At 46.9% G+C, this 14,781-nt stretch overlaps 1 protein-coding gene across 8 annotated transcripts in view; it reads left to right on the forward strand.

Moving 5' to 3' along the window:
* ASAP1 (ArfGAP with SH3 domain, ankyrin repeat and PH domain 1) overlaps positions 1–14,781 on the forward strand; it is a 413,329-nt gene that overhangs the window by 291,296 nt on the left and 107,252 nt on the right. For all 8 annotated transcript variants that reach the window (XM_063921277.1, XM_063921278.1, XM_063921279.1 and 5 more), the window contains one exon: positions 13,361–13,506. In XM_063921277.1, coding sequence (XP_063777347.1) covers positions 13,361–13,506 — 146 coding nt within the window. The remainder of the gene's footprint in view (positions 1–13,360; positions 13,507–14,781) is intronic.

Below are 14,781 nucleotides of genomic sequence, written 5' to 3' on the forward strand. Positions count from 1 at the left end.
ATTTTTTGCAATGTATTCCCATTTCCAAGCCCTCTGTTCTATAATATCTGTAATTAGTGTACTGTCTTTTTTCTCATTTGTACCTGAAGCCATTATGTATCATTGCACAACGTAGAACATTTGATTGTCCCGTGAAAGGAGAAACCCGATCATTTTCTTTTAAGTTTTGTGTTTTTTGCAGAAACATCTTTGTGTGGACGCAGCTAATTCCAAAACAACGTGGTTTAGGAATCTTTACAGCTAGCGTTGCAGGATGTTTTATTTGGAGAACTCTGCCCGTGGGAATTTCCCGTTCCCATTTATCAATCAGGATTTAAAGTCATAAGGGAGTGTATTGCGTTTAAAAACTATGGCTGTCCTTAATCCCGCAGCAAGTCCACTGAAAACGGATAATAAATCCCGGAGTATCTTTATTAGGGACATTAAGGGGTAAATTTACTAAGGCTTCTAAAAATTAAAAATTGTGATGTTGCCCATAGCAACCAATCAGATTTTGTCTATCATTTTCTAGGATGCAATAGAGAAATTATAGGATCTGATTGGTTGCTATGGGCAACAAGAACACTTTTAATTTTTAGAAGCTTTAGTAAATTTACCCCTAAGCATCTTGAACTTTATGTAATATTTTGCCTCTCCCCAACTGCCCCCCCCCACCCCCCTTTCCCCCCTATGCTTAGTGTTATAGTGGGGTCCCTCTCAGTAACCTGTATAACAGTGCCCAAAATGGCGAATGTATTAAAATGGTGCCATACCTTATTCAAGAGATTATTCTGGACTGTGGTGATTACAGATAGTGGGGCAGATGTATTAACCTGGAGAAGGCATAAGGAAGTGATAAACCAGTGATATGTGCAAGGTGAGAAAGGCACCAGCCAATCAGATCCTAACTGTTAATTTACATATTGGAGCTGATTGGCTGGTGCCTTTGTCACCTTGCACATATCACTGGTTTATCACTTCCTTATGCCTTCTCCAGGTTAATACATCTGCCCCACAATGAGAAAAAGGACAAACTGTTCAAGAACCACCGTCCAGTAGAAACCATAATTTTTGGAATACAGAACAACAATCATCAAAAAAAGAAACATTGTCAATAAAGTATCAAATGTAGTGGGGGAAGGGGAAGAGGGAGAGAAAAGCGGGAATGGGGTGAAGGGGGGGGGGGGACCACGGTGCAGTCAAATTTCAATAGATACTTTGAGAACTGTCAGACAAGAAAAGAAAGAGAGAGGAGAAGGGATGGAGAAGAAGTAGTAGCCGTCGCCCATGGGTCTGCGGAAGGAGCTAAGAACAAGAGGTGGGGGGGGGGGATGATCAACGCTCTGCAAGGAGCCAGGGAGCCCAGACCTGCTCAAAACCATGACCCCGGTCATGGAGGTAATATGTGATCTTCTCCATTGTTGCAATATACCAGATTTTGGCTTTAGCAACAATCATTTTCAAGACAAAACCAACCTGGTCTTGCCTTAGAAAGTATTGCTGCCTTAAAAAAAAACGGTCAGAGACGCCCAAATCTCCCACACCTTCGAAACGCCCCCCCCCCCCCCCCAACATTACCAATCTGCGCACACCACACTGCTGTTCTTTGCCGAAATCTAAAGGGCTGGGCCATTCTTTTGTGTCACTGTTTGCCCGCCAGCTGCGTTATAGCCGGAATTCTTCCGCATTGCTTTATTTTAATTTCTTTTACCACTTTAAAGTATTGCTTGTAATGCGTACCAACTGCTAATGGAGAGAAGCTCTCTGCCAGAGGTAGGAAGCAGAAAGCTATTGATTTGCAGTGACCGTGCTGCATTATTCTAATTTGACTTTGAGGTAGTAACTTTTGGATAGTTCTGAGTAACTCCAGGAGACAGCCCCAGGGGCTCCAGGGCTTGGTGAGAACTGGAATATGCATGGAGCCCATGAGCACTGCTGCTATTGGATGCCTCAATAGAGTTCAACCTGAACGTTGTACAGCACCATCTAGGTGATGATCAATGGGAAATGTCATTCGGTGCCAGTAATAATGTCTGAATTAGCACTGACAGATACATGCAGATCAGTCATTCATATTAAGCTACGGCATGCTTCTGCTTTCTGTCCTGTTCTGCTGCTAGGAGATATGGAAAATATCACTCAACGGTGTCTTTGTTTATAGGGCGATGAAATGTTAATGGGGCAGCGCTGCATCATGTAAAGTCATCACTAGCATTCAGAATGCTGCCTGTCCTATCTACCGTTCCTCAAAGGGCTCACACAAATTATAACCCCACCACGCTGTGTGCGTCGGCACATTCGCTGCATTGTTGCTTTCTCTTACGTCCTAGATGATACTGGGGATCCATTTAGTACCATGGGGTATAGACGGGTCCACTAGGAGCCATGGGCACGTTAAGAATTTGATAGTGTGGGCTGGCTCCTTCCTCTATGCCCCTCCTATCAGACTCAGTCTAGGAAAATGTGCGGAGGAGCCGGTCATGCTTATGGGAGCTCCAGAAGAGATTTCTACATTTATTTTGTATGTTTATTTGTAGACAGGACTGGTTGGCACCAGCACGCCTGCTTCGTGGTACTTTGGGGAAAGGGGGGGGGGGGGGGACGGCCCAACCTCTTAAAGGGTTAATGGTCCCGTTCTCCGCTGACAGGACACTAGCTCCTGAGGGAACTTTTCACAAGCCCCACCAAGGCGAGCATACATTCCCGCAGCACGCTGCCACCCCTAACAGAGCCAGAAGAATGAAGAGTGGCGAGGGGTGTAGTATGGTATGCCGGCGGCCTGGCTCCCGGTGACCAGCATACCGGCGCCGGGAGCCCGACCGCCGGCATACCGACAGTGTGGCGAGCGCAAAGGAGCCCCTTGCGGGCTCGCTGCTCGCTATTTTATTCTCCCCCCAGGGGGTTGTGGACCCCCACGAGGGAAAATAGCTGTCGGTATGCCAGGTGTCGAGATCCCGGCACCGGTATACTGTGCGCTGGTATCCCGACATTCGGCATACTGAAGACCACCCGTGGTGAGTACTGAGCCGGCGTCCCAGTTAACGGGCCGCCGGCCATTATGGCAGCATAAGGGTATGGAGACACGGCTTCTAACCAGGGCGGACTGCGTCTCCAGACTCAGTACACAGTGCAGACGCACAGCTTCTGAGGGGGAGAACTGAGTCTCTGTACACTGTACACAGTACCCAGACTGGCAAACACGGACTTAAAACGGTTAGGACTCCATTTTAAGCACTAAATTACCTCAGCCAGAATAAAAAATGCGGGAAGACAGCGCGCCTTGGAGGGGGCGGGACTTCACTATGAGCGGATCCAGCAGCTCACCAGCTCCATTTTCCCTCTGCAGTGGACACAGATTCTGACTGACAGGGACGCACAGCTGCTCCGGAGTGACTCCCGATTATTTCAGCGGGACCAGGGGGTCATAGCAAGGGGGGAGCGATTATTAGTGTACCAAATCCCCAATCTGGGTACTTAGTCTGCGACTCGGCTAAGCTTGACATTAGCGATAAGTGCGATGTGCTGGCTCCATAATATCTCTGTCTCTCCCTGGAAGGGCTCTTTGTGGGTTAATTGTGCTTAACCTTTTCGTGTGTGTGTGTGCTGTCACATTTACAATATGTCAGGCAAAGAGTGTGTTTCATGTTCAGCAGAGTATTCCTCTTCCCCAGGGGGCTCACTACTGTGTACTCAGTGTAGTGTACCTTCCCAGGCTAGCGGGGCTGAACCAGCATGGCTGGATTCTATTAAAGGAATGATTTCTCATATTTCTACGCAGTTGTTCCGCAATGAGAAAGAGACGCAATACTTAGTCTGTGGATGAGTTTATGAGCAGAGACTCAGTCCCCAAACCAGCATCTCAGACCCCTACCATTTGTTTGCAAAAATGTACTCTGTCTCATATCCTGCAGTCTGACTCTGATGATCAAGGGTCAGACATGGAGGAGGTGGACTCGGGTGTGGGGGGGGGGGGGGGAGGTGGCACGCTGCTCTATCACAGGGAATGCAGGCTCTTATAGTAGCTATCAGAGATGTACTGCATATTCCTGATAAGGTGACAGAGGAGTGTGAGGAATCTTATTTTAATGTCAAAAGATTTCCTCAGTCACTTTTCTTGTGTCAAAGGAACTGAATACCCTGTTTGAAGAACCATGGGTTAATCCTGATAAGTTTCAGATCCCTAAAAGGTTGCTCTCATCTTTTCCTTTTCCTCCTGAGCATAGGTAAAAATGGGAAAATCCGCCGATATGGATGCATCAGTATCCAGGCTGTCACGGAAAATAGTGTTGCCTCTCCCTGGTGCAGCCTACCTGAAAGGCACGGCTAATCGTAAAATTGAGACCACACTCAAATCCTTGTATACGGCTGCTGGGGTGGCCCAGAGACCCACTATAGCATGTGCATGGATTACTAAAGCCATTGCTAAATGGTCAGGTAACCTAATTGAGGGATAACATTCCTTATCTAGGGGGGAGATTGTTTTACTCCTGCAACATATACAGGGCTCTGCGAACTTTATGGTGGAAGCCATAAAAGAAGTAGGTTTGCTTAATGCACGCACCACTGCTATGGCAGTGTCAGAACGCAGAGGCTTATGGCTACGCCAGTGGACTGCGGACTTGGACTCCAGGAAAGGCGTGGAAGGCCTACCCTTCACACGAGAGGCTTTATTTGGAGATGTACTAGACAAGTGGATCTCCAAAGCTACAGCGGGTAAGTCCATGTATCTTCCTTCTGCAGCTCCCCCAGCCAGGAAGGCCTACTCAGGACCTAATCTACAGTCCTTTCAGACTGCCAAGTTTAAGGGTAAAACCAGAGGTTCTTCTACAGCCACCAGAGGCGCTAGAGGTAAATCAGCAGCTGCCAGTTCTCAGGAACAGAGCTCTAGTTCTGCTTCCTCAAAGCCTTCTGCGTGACGGTGGACCGCGATGCCTGGAAGACTGGCGGGTGGGAGCCCGACTAAAAATTTTCAGTCACATCTGTATAACATCATGCCAGGATCCCTGAGTCATAGATCTTATTTCCTAGGGCTACAGACTGGAGTTTCAGGAGCTCCCACCTCACAGATTCTTCAAATCCGGCTTACCAGTTTCACAAGAGGCAAGTATAATTTGATGCCATTCAAAAACTGGTACAGACTCAGGTCGTTGTTTCAGTTCCTCCTCGTCTCCAAAACAAGGGATATTATTCCAATTTGTTTGTAGTCCTGAAACCGGATGGTTCAGTAAGGCCGATTTTAAATCTAAAATCGTTTAACCCGTACGTACGAGTGTTCAAATTCAAGATGGAGTCTCTCAGAGCAGTGATCTCAGGTCTGATGGAGGGGAATTCCTAGTGTCTCTGGATATCAAGGATGCGTATCTTCACATTCCGATCTGGCCGTCTTCCCAGGCTTATCTACGGTTTGCACTGCAGGACTGTCACTACCAGTTCCAGGCCCTGCCGTTTGGTCTCTCAACGGCACCGAGGGTGTTCACCAAGGTGATGGCAGAGATGATGTTTCTCTTTCGCAAGCAGGGAGTGAACATAATTCCGTACCTGGACGATCTTCTGATAAAGGCACCGTCCAGGGAAAGGTTGTTGGACAGCATTGGCATCACAACCAAACTACTCCTGGATCACTGGTGGATTCTAAATCTTCCGAAATCTCACTTAGAGCCAACTCGAAGGCTCCAATTTCTGGGAATGATACTGGACACAGAGTCCCAGAAAGTTTTTCTTCTGTTGGAAAAGGCATTGGTAATCCAGTCAATGGTTCGGGATGTCCTGAAGCCAACCCTGATATCAGTGCATCTATGTATTCGCCTTCTGGGGAAAATGCTGGCCTCTTACGAGGCTCTTCAGTACAGCTGGTTTCATGCAAGACCCTTCCAGCTCGATCTGTTGGACAAATGGTCCGGTTCACATCTTCATATGCACCAGAGGATCCGTCTGTCGCCAAAGGCCAGGATCTCCCTTTTGTGGTGGCTACAGACTTCTCACCTAATCGAGGGCCGATGGTTTGGGATTCAGAATTGGATTCTGCTAACCACAGACGCATGCCTCAGAGGTTGGGGAGCAGTCACCCATGGGGTGCAGTTTCAATGAAGATGGTCAAGTCAGGAAGTCGTCCTTACAATCAACATTCTGGAACTCAGTGCTCTATACAACGCCCTTCTGCAGGCCTCATATCTTCTTCAAGATCGGGCCATTCAGGTTCAGTCGGACAATGTGACAGCAGTGACATAGATAAACCAAACAGGGTGGAACGAAAAGCAGAGCAGCAATGTCAGAGGTCTCAAGAATTCTCTTCTGGGCAGAAAAACACACTGTGGCATTGTCGGCGGTCTTCATTCCGGGAGTAGACAACTGGGAAGCAGACTTACTCAGCAGACACGACCTGCACCCGGGGGAGTGGGGCCTTCACCCGGAGGTGTTCAGCTACTTGACAAGTCGATGGGGATGTCCACAGGTCAACATGATGGCCTCTCATCTCAACAAGAAGCTCAAGCGGTATTTTTCCAGGTCGAGAGACCCACAGGCAGTGGCAGTGGACACTCTGATGACTCCATGAGTCTATCAGATGGTGTACGTGTTCCCTCCACTTCCTCTAATCCCAAGAATTCGGAAAAGAATAAAGGGGAAAAGGTTCAAGCAATTCTCATTGCTCCGGTCTGGCCAAAACGGGCCTAGTACTACGCAGACCTTCTGGAGATGCTCCTTGAAGATCCGTGGCCTCTACCTCTTCACTAGGATCTTCTGCAACAGGGTCCGTTCGTCTATCAAGATTTAACACGGCTACGTTTGACGGCATAGAAGTTGATCGGCTGATTCTAGCCAGGAGATGCATCCCTGACAAGGTCATCCCGACTATGATCCAAGCCAGGAAGGGGGTAATGTCTAAACATTACCACCGTATTTGGAAGAAATATGTTTCTTGGTGTGAGTAGAAAATATTCTGCGGTGGAATTTCATCTGGGACGTTTCCTGCTTTTTCTGCAGTCGGGGGTGTGGATGTGGGCCTACGTCTGGGCTCCATAAAAGTCCAGATATCGGCTTTGTCCATTTTCTTTCAAAAACAATTGTCTTCTTTCCCTGAGGTCCAGACGTTCTTGAAAGGGGTTCTGCACATCCAACCTCCCTTTGTGCCTCCCACTGAACCTTGGGATCTCATTTTGCTGCAGTTCTTCCAATCGGACTGGTTTTAACCATTACAGGAGGTAGATGTAAAATATCTTACGTGGAAGACCGTCACACTGTTGGCCTTGTCTTCCGCGATACATGTGTCGGAGCTAGGGGCGTTGTCTCACGAGCCCTTATTAAATTTTCCATGAGGACAGAGCTGAACTCAGGACTCGTCAGCAATTTCTTCCTAATGTGGTGTCTGCGTTTCAAATCAACCAACCTATTTTGGTTAGAATTTGTCGGCAGATAAGAACCATTTAGCCCATCTAGTCTGCCCCCTCCCCCCCCCCCCCCCCCCCCCCATTTTTTTTATTTTTTATTTTACATTATTTTTATCTCTAACCTTATTTCATCCTTATTTCTTTGTAAGGATATCCTTATGTCTATCCCATGCATGTTTAAATTGCTCTACTGTCTTAGCCTCTACCACCTTACATTGCTTACCTGCCTTTAAGTCATCTGAAATAGTGACTCCTAGATCCCTTTCCTTCTCAGTAGTTTCCAGTACAAGTGCCATTAGTACTATATTTAGCCTTTGGATTTTTGAGACCCAAGTGCATGATTTTGCATTTTTTGGCATTAAACTGTAATTGCCACACTCTTGACCATTCCTCTAGTATACCTAGGTCCTCAATCATTTATTTTACTCCACCTGGTGTGTCTACCCTGTTGCATACCTTTGTGTCATCTGCAAAAAGGCATACTTTCCCTTTAATGCCATTTGCATTGTCACCAATAAAGATATTAAAAAGCACTGGTCCAAGTACAGATCCCTGGGGTACTCCACTGGTAACATTTCCCTCCTGTGAATGCACTCCATTTACCACAACTCTCTGTTTTCTGTCCTTCAACCAAGATCTTATCCATTCAATAATCCTAATATCCAATATCTAATATCCAATCCCAAACTTTCAAGTTTATTTAGCAGTTCCGGTTGTTACCGACATTTCTGTTACATGTTGAGTATCCCATATCCAAATATTCTGAAATACAGACTTTTTTGAGCGAGAGTGAGATAGTGAAACCTTTGTTTTTTGATGACTCAATGTACACAAACTTTGTTTAATACACAAAGTTATTAAAAATATTGTATTAAATGACCTTCAGGCTAGGTGTATATGAAACATAAATGAATTGTGTGAATGTAGACACACTTTGTTTAATGTACAAAGTTATAAAAAATATTGGATAAAATGACCTTCAGGCTGTGTGTATAAGGTGTATATCAAACATAAATGCATTCTGTGCTTAGACTTAGGTCCCATCGCCATGATATCTCATTATGGTATGCAATTATTCCAAAATACAGAAAAATCCGTTATCCAAAATACCTCTGGTCCAAAGCATTTTGGATAAGGGATACTCAACCTGTACTTCAAAGTCTTTGGATGTTGTGAGGGCTTTGAAGGTGTATGTGAAGAGACCAGCTCGTCACAGGAAATCCGACTCGCTGTTTGTCTTTGATAATGCAAGGTTGATTACAATTTCCAGGAGGCTCTCTACTGTATAAATAGCTCCGAGTCCTCCGCAGCGTAATTATTCATCGAAAATCAAAAATGCGTTTTCTTGTTGACAGTCCTTGTATGGACGCCAACATATTTGTTAAATAATAGATGAAGGCCATATGCTCCGAGATCACATTTCAGCTACGCAACACACGTTCTACAAGCGAATCAGTGTAATCATAGGATTGAACATTTGGAAAGGGGCCTAAAGGATAAAACACGGTACGTTATGGCGAGGTGATTGGAGAAGTATGACTATGAAGTGCAATCTCTGGGGCTGGTACAGAGGTGTGCACTGTTGCTGCCGCTGCTACATCTTTGTATGCAGCGGCTGTGCGACAACATGCAAATGTTGCAAGCGCAAGTTCTGTAAATAGACGCCTCCTGCCGGCTCCTGTTATCTGCTGCTGCGGCTGAAGACAGGATGGGTTCACGAGCATGTGTATGAACGTTGGATATCTGACTAACTCTCCGGTTACTGGAACGCAAGCAGCAGCTACGGGCGCCCTGCGCGCAACAGCACAGACCCAGTGGAGTGCGGCTTCTGTGCGGCATTCTGCAGGTCTTAAAACGTTGGTGTTTACCGTAGCTTCTTCAACCTCTAAAACCTGGAAGAACAAAGGAGCACCCGATTGTATTGTGTTTCAGTACAATATTACCGTTTCCTCTGCTATTCGTACAAAATACGGATACGTCCTCATACATCCTGCCTCAATATGCCACACAGCGCGAAAGTGCAACCATATTAGTGTCGGGCATCTTTGTTTGCCGAAAATGCATCATGGACGCAATGTGACTAGGACGCACCAGGAGACTCTGCTGATTAATGCGATATATGACACTTGTATACTGTGTGTGACTGAGTCAGTCTGTATACGGAGCAGAACAGAACTTGCATTAGAAGAAGCTGTGGCTGCTACATTGTAGCACTTCATATACAGATGCAGAGACTCAGTCACACAGATATACAAGTGCCATATATCGCACTAATCAGCACCGTCTAACCATGCGTCCTAGTCACATTACATTGCGAATAAGAAGCATTTTTGGCAAAAAAGAAGCCCGACGCGTAGATTCTCACGTGTCCTGGCGTGCCAATAGGGGCTGTTTGGCGTGACTGCAGCAAAGATGTATGAGGACATATCTGTACCTTTTAGATTTTGGACTGCAGGCTTGCATCTGCCCACTATCGGTCTTTACAGGTGGAGGGCCTGATTCTAGGTCACACGGAGTGCTGATGTTCACATTTTTTAAATTGCACATGCACAAATATTCAGCCGGTACTAGTAATGTGGTGGAAAAGGTATGGACGTTCCTGGGAGGTGGCTACACTAAAATGGGTGTTGCGGCGTGTCAATGCCAGCAGCTGCGTTCCCAGACGCACAGACCGTAGTGTGTGCGTCTGGTAACGCAGGTCGTAGTCTGATGGAGACGCTGTACCTGCCTGCCATAGGGCGGGTGCAAGTTTTGGTAGTGCGACCGATGGTGGAGTATAAGGATGCGGCAGTCTGTATAGCTGCGTGCACAGGTGCTAAGGGTGTCCCATTCCCTGCACATGTGGTCTAAGATGTACACCAAGGAAGGACTTTGTAGCGGCTTTTGCATAAGCTCACAGACGGATGACTGTTAATAGACGCTGCTGCGTGCAGTACATCCCATAGTACAACACTGTACGTTGCCATGGGAATTATGAAACGTGGCACACTTACAAGTGGTCAGGTACATGAGCACTGAGGCACAAGCGGTCAGGTACATGAGCACTGAGACACAAGCGGTCAGGTACATGAGCGCTGAGACACAAGCGGTCAGGTACATGAGCACTGAGACACAAGCGGTCAGGTACATGAGCGCTGAGGCACAAGCGGTCCGGTACATGAGCGCTGAGGCACAAGCGGTCAGGTACATGAGCACTGAGGCACAAGCGGTCAGGTACATGAGCGCTGAGACACAAGCGGTCAGGTACATGAGCGCTGAGACACAAGCGGTCAGGTACATGAGCGCTGAGACACAAGCGGTCAGGTACATGAGCGCTGAGGCACAAGCGGTCAGGTACATGAGCACTGAGGCACAAGCGGTCAGGTACATGAGCACTGAGACACAAGCGGTCAGGTACATGAGCACTGAGACACAAGCGGTCAGGTACATGAGCGCTGAGACACAAGCGGTCAGGTACATGAGCGCTGAGACACAATCGGTCAGGTACATGAGCACTGAGACACAAGCGGTCAGGTACAGGAGCGCTGAGACACAAGCGGTCAGGTACAGGAGCGCTGAGACACAAGCGGTCAGGTACATGAGCGCTGAGACACAAGCGGTCAGGTACATGAGCGCTGAGACACAAGCGGTCAGGTACATGAGCGCTGAGACACAAGCGGTCAGGTACATGAGCGCTGAGACACAAGCGGTCAGGTACATGAGCACTGAGACACAAGCGGTCAGGTACATGAGCGCTGTGAGACACCCGGGTCCGGAGCGGCATTTAGCGCTTTGCATGTTCCTGGTACAGTACAGGCTGGCGCTCCCCTCTATGTAATCTCTGTCTGAGTCGTTATCTAGTATTTCCATGCACATAATCTACTATCTGGGTATCGCTTGAACGAAACCCATATCGGTGCCCAAATACATTGTGACCACAAACCCATAATAACAGTACTACATGTATTCTTTTCAAAGTGTTTCTTTTCAGCATTTTTAGCTGGAAATCATACTTTTCACTAACATTTAATGAGCGTATTCCCTCCGGAAACAGCACATTTACATTTCCAGTGTAGAAAAATTTCATCCACCAAACTTTTTGCTTAAATACATGTTTCCCATAACAGCTAAACATCCCCCAGTCCCCTATATATGTGTGTATATTACATGTATTATACTGTTTATTAGAAATATAAGTCACGTTTGAAAGAAAGATACATTTTGTCAATGTTACCTCTAAGCTGAGTGATCTGGGAAGGGAAGGGTAGAAATAATTCTAAGGGCACATGGGAGGTTTTAATCCGTTCATGATGTTTCCTATTTTATTGATGGTACTGTAGATTAGTTGGTAAATGCATCCATCCGTTAGCACAAGGAGGGCAGTAATCTGTTGCGTTTCCCATTCTTTCCTCCGCCTTACATGTGATGTAGTGGGGTAGGCAGGGGAAGGGACAGGATAGGTAGGGGCCTGTCCATGTCCGGATGTTATGGCCCGCCCCTGTTTAATGACAACGTGACAAGGTGCAACCTGCACACAGTATAAGAGGCATCTTCAAGGCAGCGTAACATCCATTGCTCATCATCTGAAGTGCAAACCCCCATACAGCGCCCATTATCCAACCAGTCATATAACACTTACTTCCAGGGATATAAACAGGTCAGTGTAAGAGTCGCACATTATCGTGCTGGAAATCGGTAACCTCTGACTGTCCAGATTGTTGGCTGTTTAGCAGAAAAGTCATCTGTGTTCTTCTGGGTATGCAGTCAGCGTGCCATGGAACATGGCGACATCTGCAGAATGTTATCATGTTTGCAATGTCGACATGTAAAATATCCGCGTTCTACAAAATGCCGACATTAGGAGTAGGCTGCTGGAGGATTAGGGGTAGTGTACTTACCGCAGATGACGCCACATCAGCTTGCTGCCGACTCACAAGAAGTCGTCGGAGCAGGTAAGTGAAGCCGCTGTACCACTGGGACTGTTTTGTTGACATTCTAGGTATCATATCGGTGGGTATTCTCCACCGCAAACCACACTCTTGCTGTCCTATTACAAGTGGGCTATAGGCACTGAATAAGCCATGGGCTTCAGTGGGTGGAGGAGTGTGTTGCAGCACGACACCTGATTGCGTAGCCGCAGACCTCATCACACTGAAACAGTCTTGCCGTCCATAGCAGATGCATGCCTTATTGAGAAGCATTCACCTGGCGGGTCTCTGGAGGTAGTGATTGGAGTCTGCAGATGAGGACCCCTATCTACAGTACATGCTACCTGGAAGGGATGTGAAACTGTGTGCCATACTTCTACTGAGTGGACCCCTCTCCTAAGTGGTCCAGCCTGATTCAACTTCTCAACCTGTAATTGGTTTACACAACACTGCACTGTGAGCATAGATACACATAATGACGTACAGTATATGGGCAGTGGTCCTGTCTGTTATATTTGACTTTTTTTATGTGGCTTTAATATAATATTAATGGTCAAGAACTGTCTCAGTGATTTTGTTGTTTACTACACTAATTTTATTTTATAGGTGGAATGTGTTAGTTGCAGCAGAGATTTACTCTTGGTCTTTCTCTTTCAAACCTTTGTGATCATGGGGGAGATGTATCAAACCATGTAGAGACATGTATCAAACCAATCAACTTCTAACTGTCATTTTTCAAACACAGGCTGTAAACTAACAAGTTGATTGGTTGGTAGTTTTTCTCTCTCCACTTTCTTTCTCCAAGGCTTCGTAATTCTACCCCCTTGTCAAGTAGCAGTTTCATCATAGGGATTTGTGTACAGCCAGTAGGGGCTCTGGAATTTGTCCTGCATGAGTCTGACTCGCACTATTGGCCGATGATGTTGATTATTCAACCCTGTTCCACAGCATTCCACCCCTGGTATTACCTTCTTCAGGTGTCCATTGTTTTCCAAGCCTGGTCATTACACTATAGAAGCCTGCATTGAAGATGCTTATACCCTGATAGAAAGTACATTTATTAAGTGTTGCATGTGCCTTGTTTTCCAGATCATGTTCAGAATGAGGAGAACTATGCGCAGGCTTTAGATAAATTCGGGAGCAATTTTCTAAGTCGTGATAATGCAGATTTGGGCACGGCCTTTGTGAAGTTCTCCACTCTCACCAAGGAATTATCTACACTTCTGAAGAACCTGGTGCGTAGTAGAGAAAACATTTTTGTGTTCTTCTTTCATAACTAGAATGTCAAACTCTGTACTCTCTTCCATTGTGACTGGCACACAAGCACATACACACGTACTGTATCTTTATACAGTGAGAGGCGTTCAGCCTAAGACACTCGTACTGTCACAGGAAAAGACTGGTTTAGGGGTATATTCAATAAGTGTCGGATCCATTCCGACATGCATTTGTCGGAATGGATCCGACAAGGGGGGTCATTCCGAGTTGATCGCTAGCTGCCGTTGTTCGCTGCGTAGCGATCAGTGAAAAAATGGCTAATCTGCGCATGTGTATGCACCGCAATGCGCACACGCGTCATACGGGTACAAAGTCCATTGTGGTTTTGCACTGCTTCTAGCGACGATTCCAATCGCACAGCCGGCCGCAAGGAGATTGACAGAAAGTGGGCGTTTCTGGGTGTCAACTGACAGTTTTCAGGGAGTGCTTAGAAAAACGCAGGCGTGGCTGGGCGTTTGCTGGGCGGGTGTATGAAGTCAAAAGCCGTCCCTCCGTCGATAGAATCAACGCACACGAAGAGTAACTACAGGGCTGGTCTTGTTTTGCACAAAAAGATTTTGCAGGCGCTCTGCTACACAAGCATTCGCATTTCTGCAAAGCGACAATACACTCCCCAGTGGGAGGCGACAATGCGTTTGCACGGCTGCTAAAAACTGCTAGCGAGCGATCAACTCGGAATGACCCCCAGGTCTATTCAAAGAACGGCCAAATCCGACTGTCGGATTTGCCCGTTCCCAGTGTCCTGTCCTGCTGCTGCTGTCATTGGCTGCCGAGTGCGCTGACAGCAGCGGCGGGGTGAGGTGGGAGCGATGGCCGGCGGGGTGAGCTGGGAGCGGTGGCCGGCGGGGGGAGCTGAGAGCGGCGGCGGGGGGACATGTCTGCAGCGGAGGGGGGTGGGGGGGAAGAGGTGATGTCTGCAGCGGTGGTGGGAGGCGCTGCCGGGAGTGAGGAGTCTGTCCGGGGGGACGCCCTGCTCAATCCGACTTTTTTTTAAAGTCGTATTGAGATTGTTGGAAAGGGGGCCAAAACCTGTCAGATTTGACCCTGTTTCCGACAGAAGCACGCGTATCGGCGCCTATTTAGAAATCTGTCGGAAGCTATTAAATATGGCCCTTAGTCTCCACTTATCCGAAAATCCAATATCCAAAATACTTCAAAATACAAAACTTTTTGAGTGTTTTCCGATGCTTCACTGTACATAAACTATGTTTCCTACACAAAAATAATTAAAA

The sequence above is a fragment of the Pseudophryne corroboree genome, chromosome 5 (genome assembly GCF_028390025.1).
Source record: "Pseudophryne corroboree isolate aPseCor3 chromosome 5, aPseCor3.hap2, whole genome shotgun sequence".
NCBI classification, from domain to species: domain Eukaryota; kingdom Metazoa; phylum Chordata; class Amphibia; order Anura; family Myobatrachidae; genus Pseudophryne; species Pseudophryne corroboree.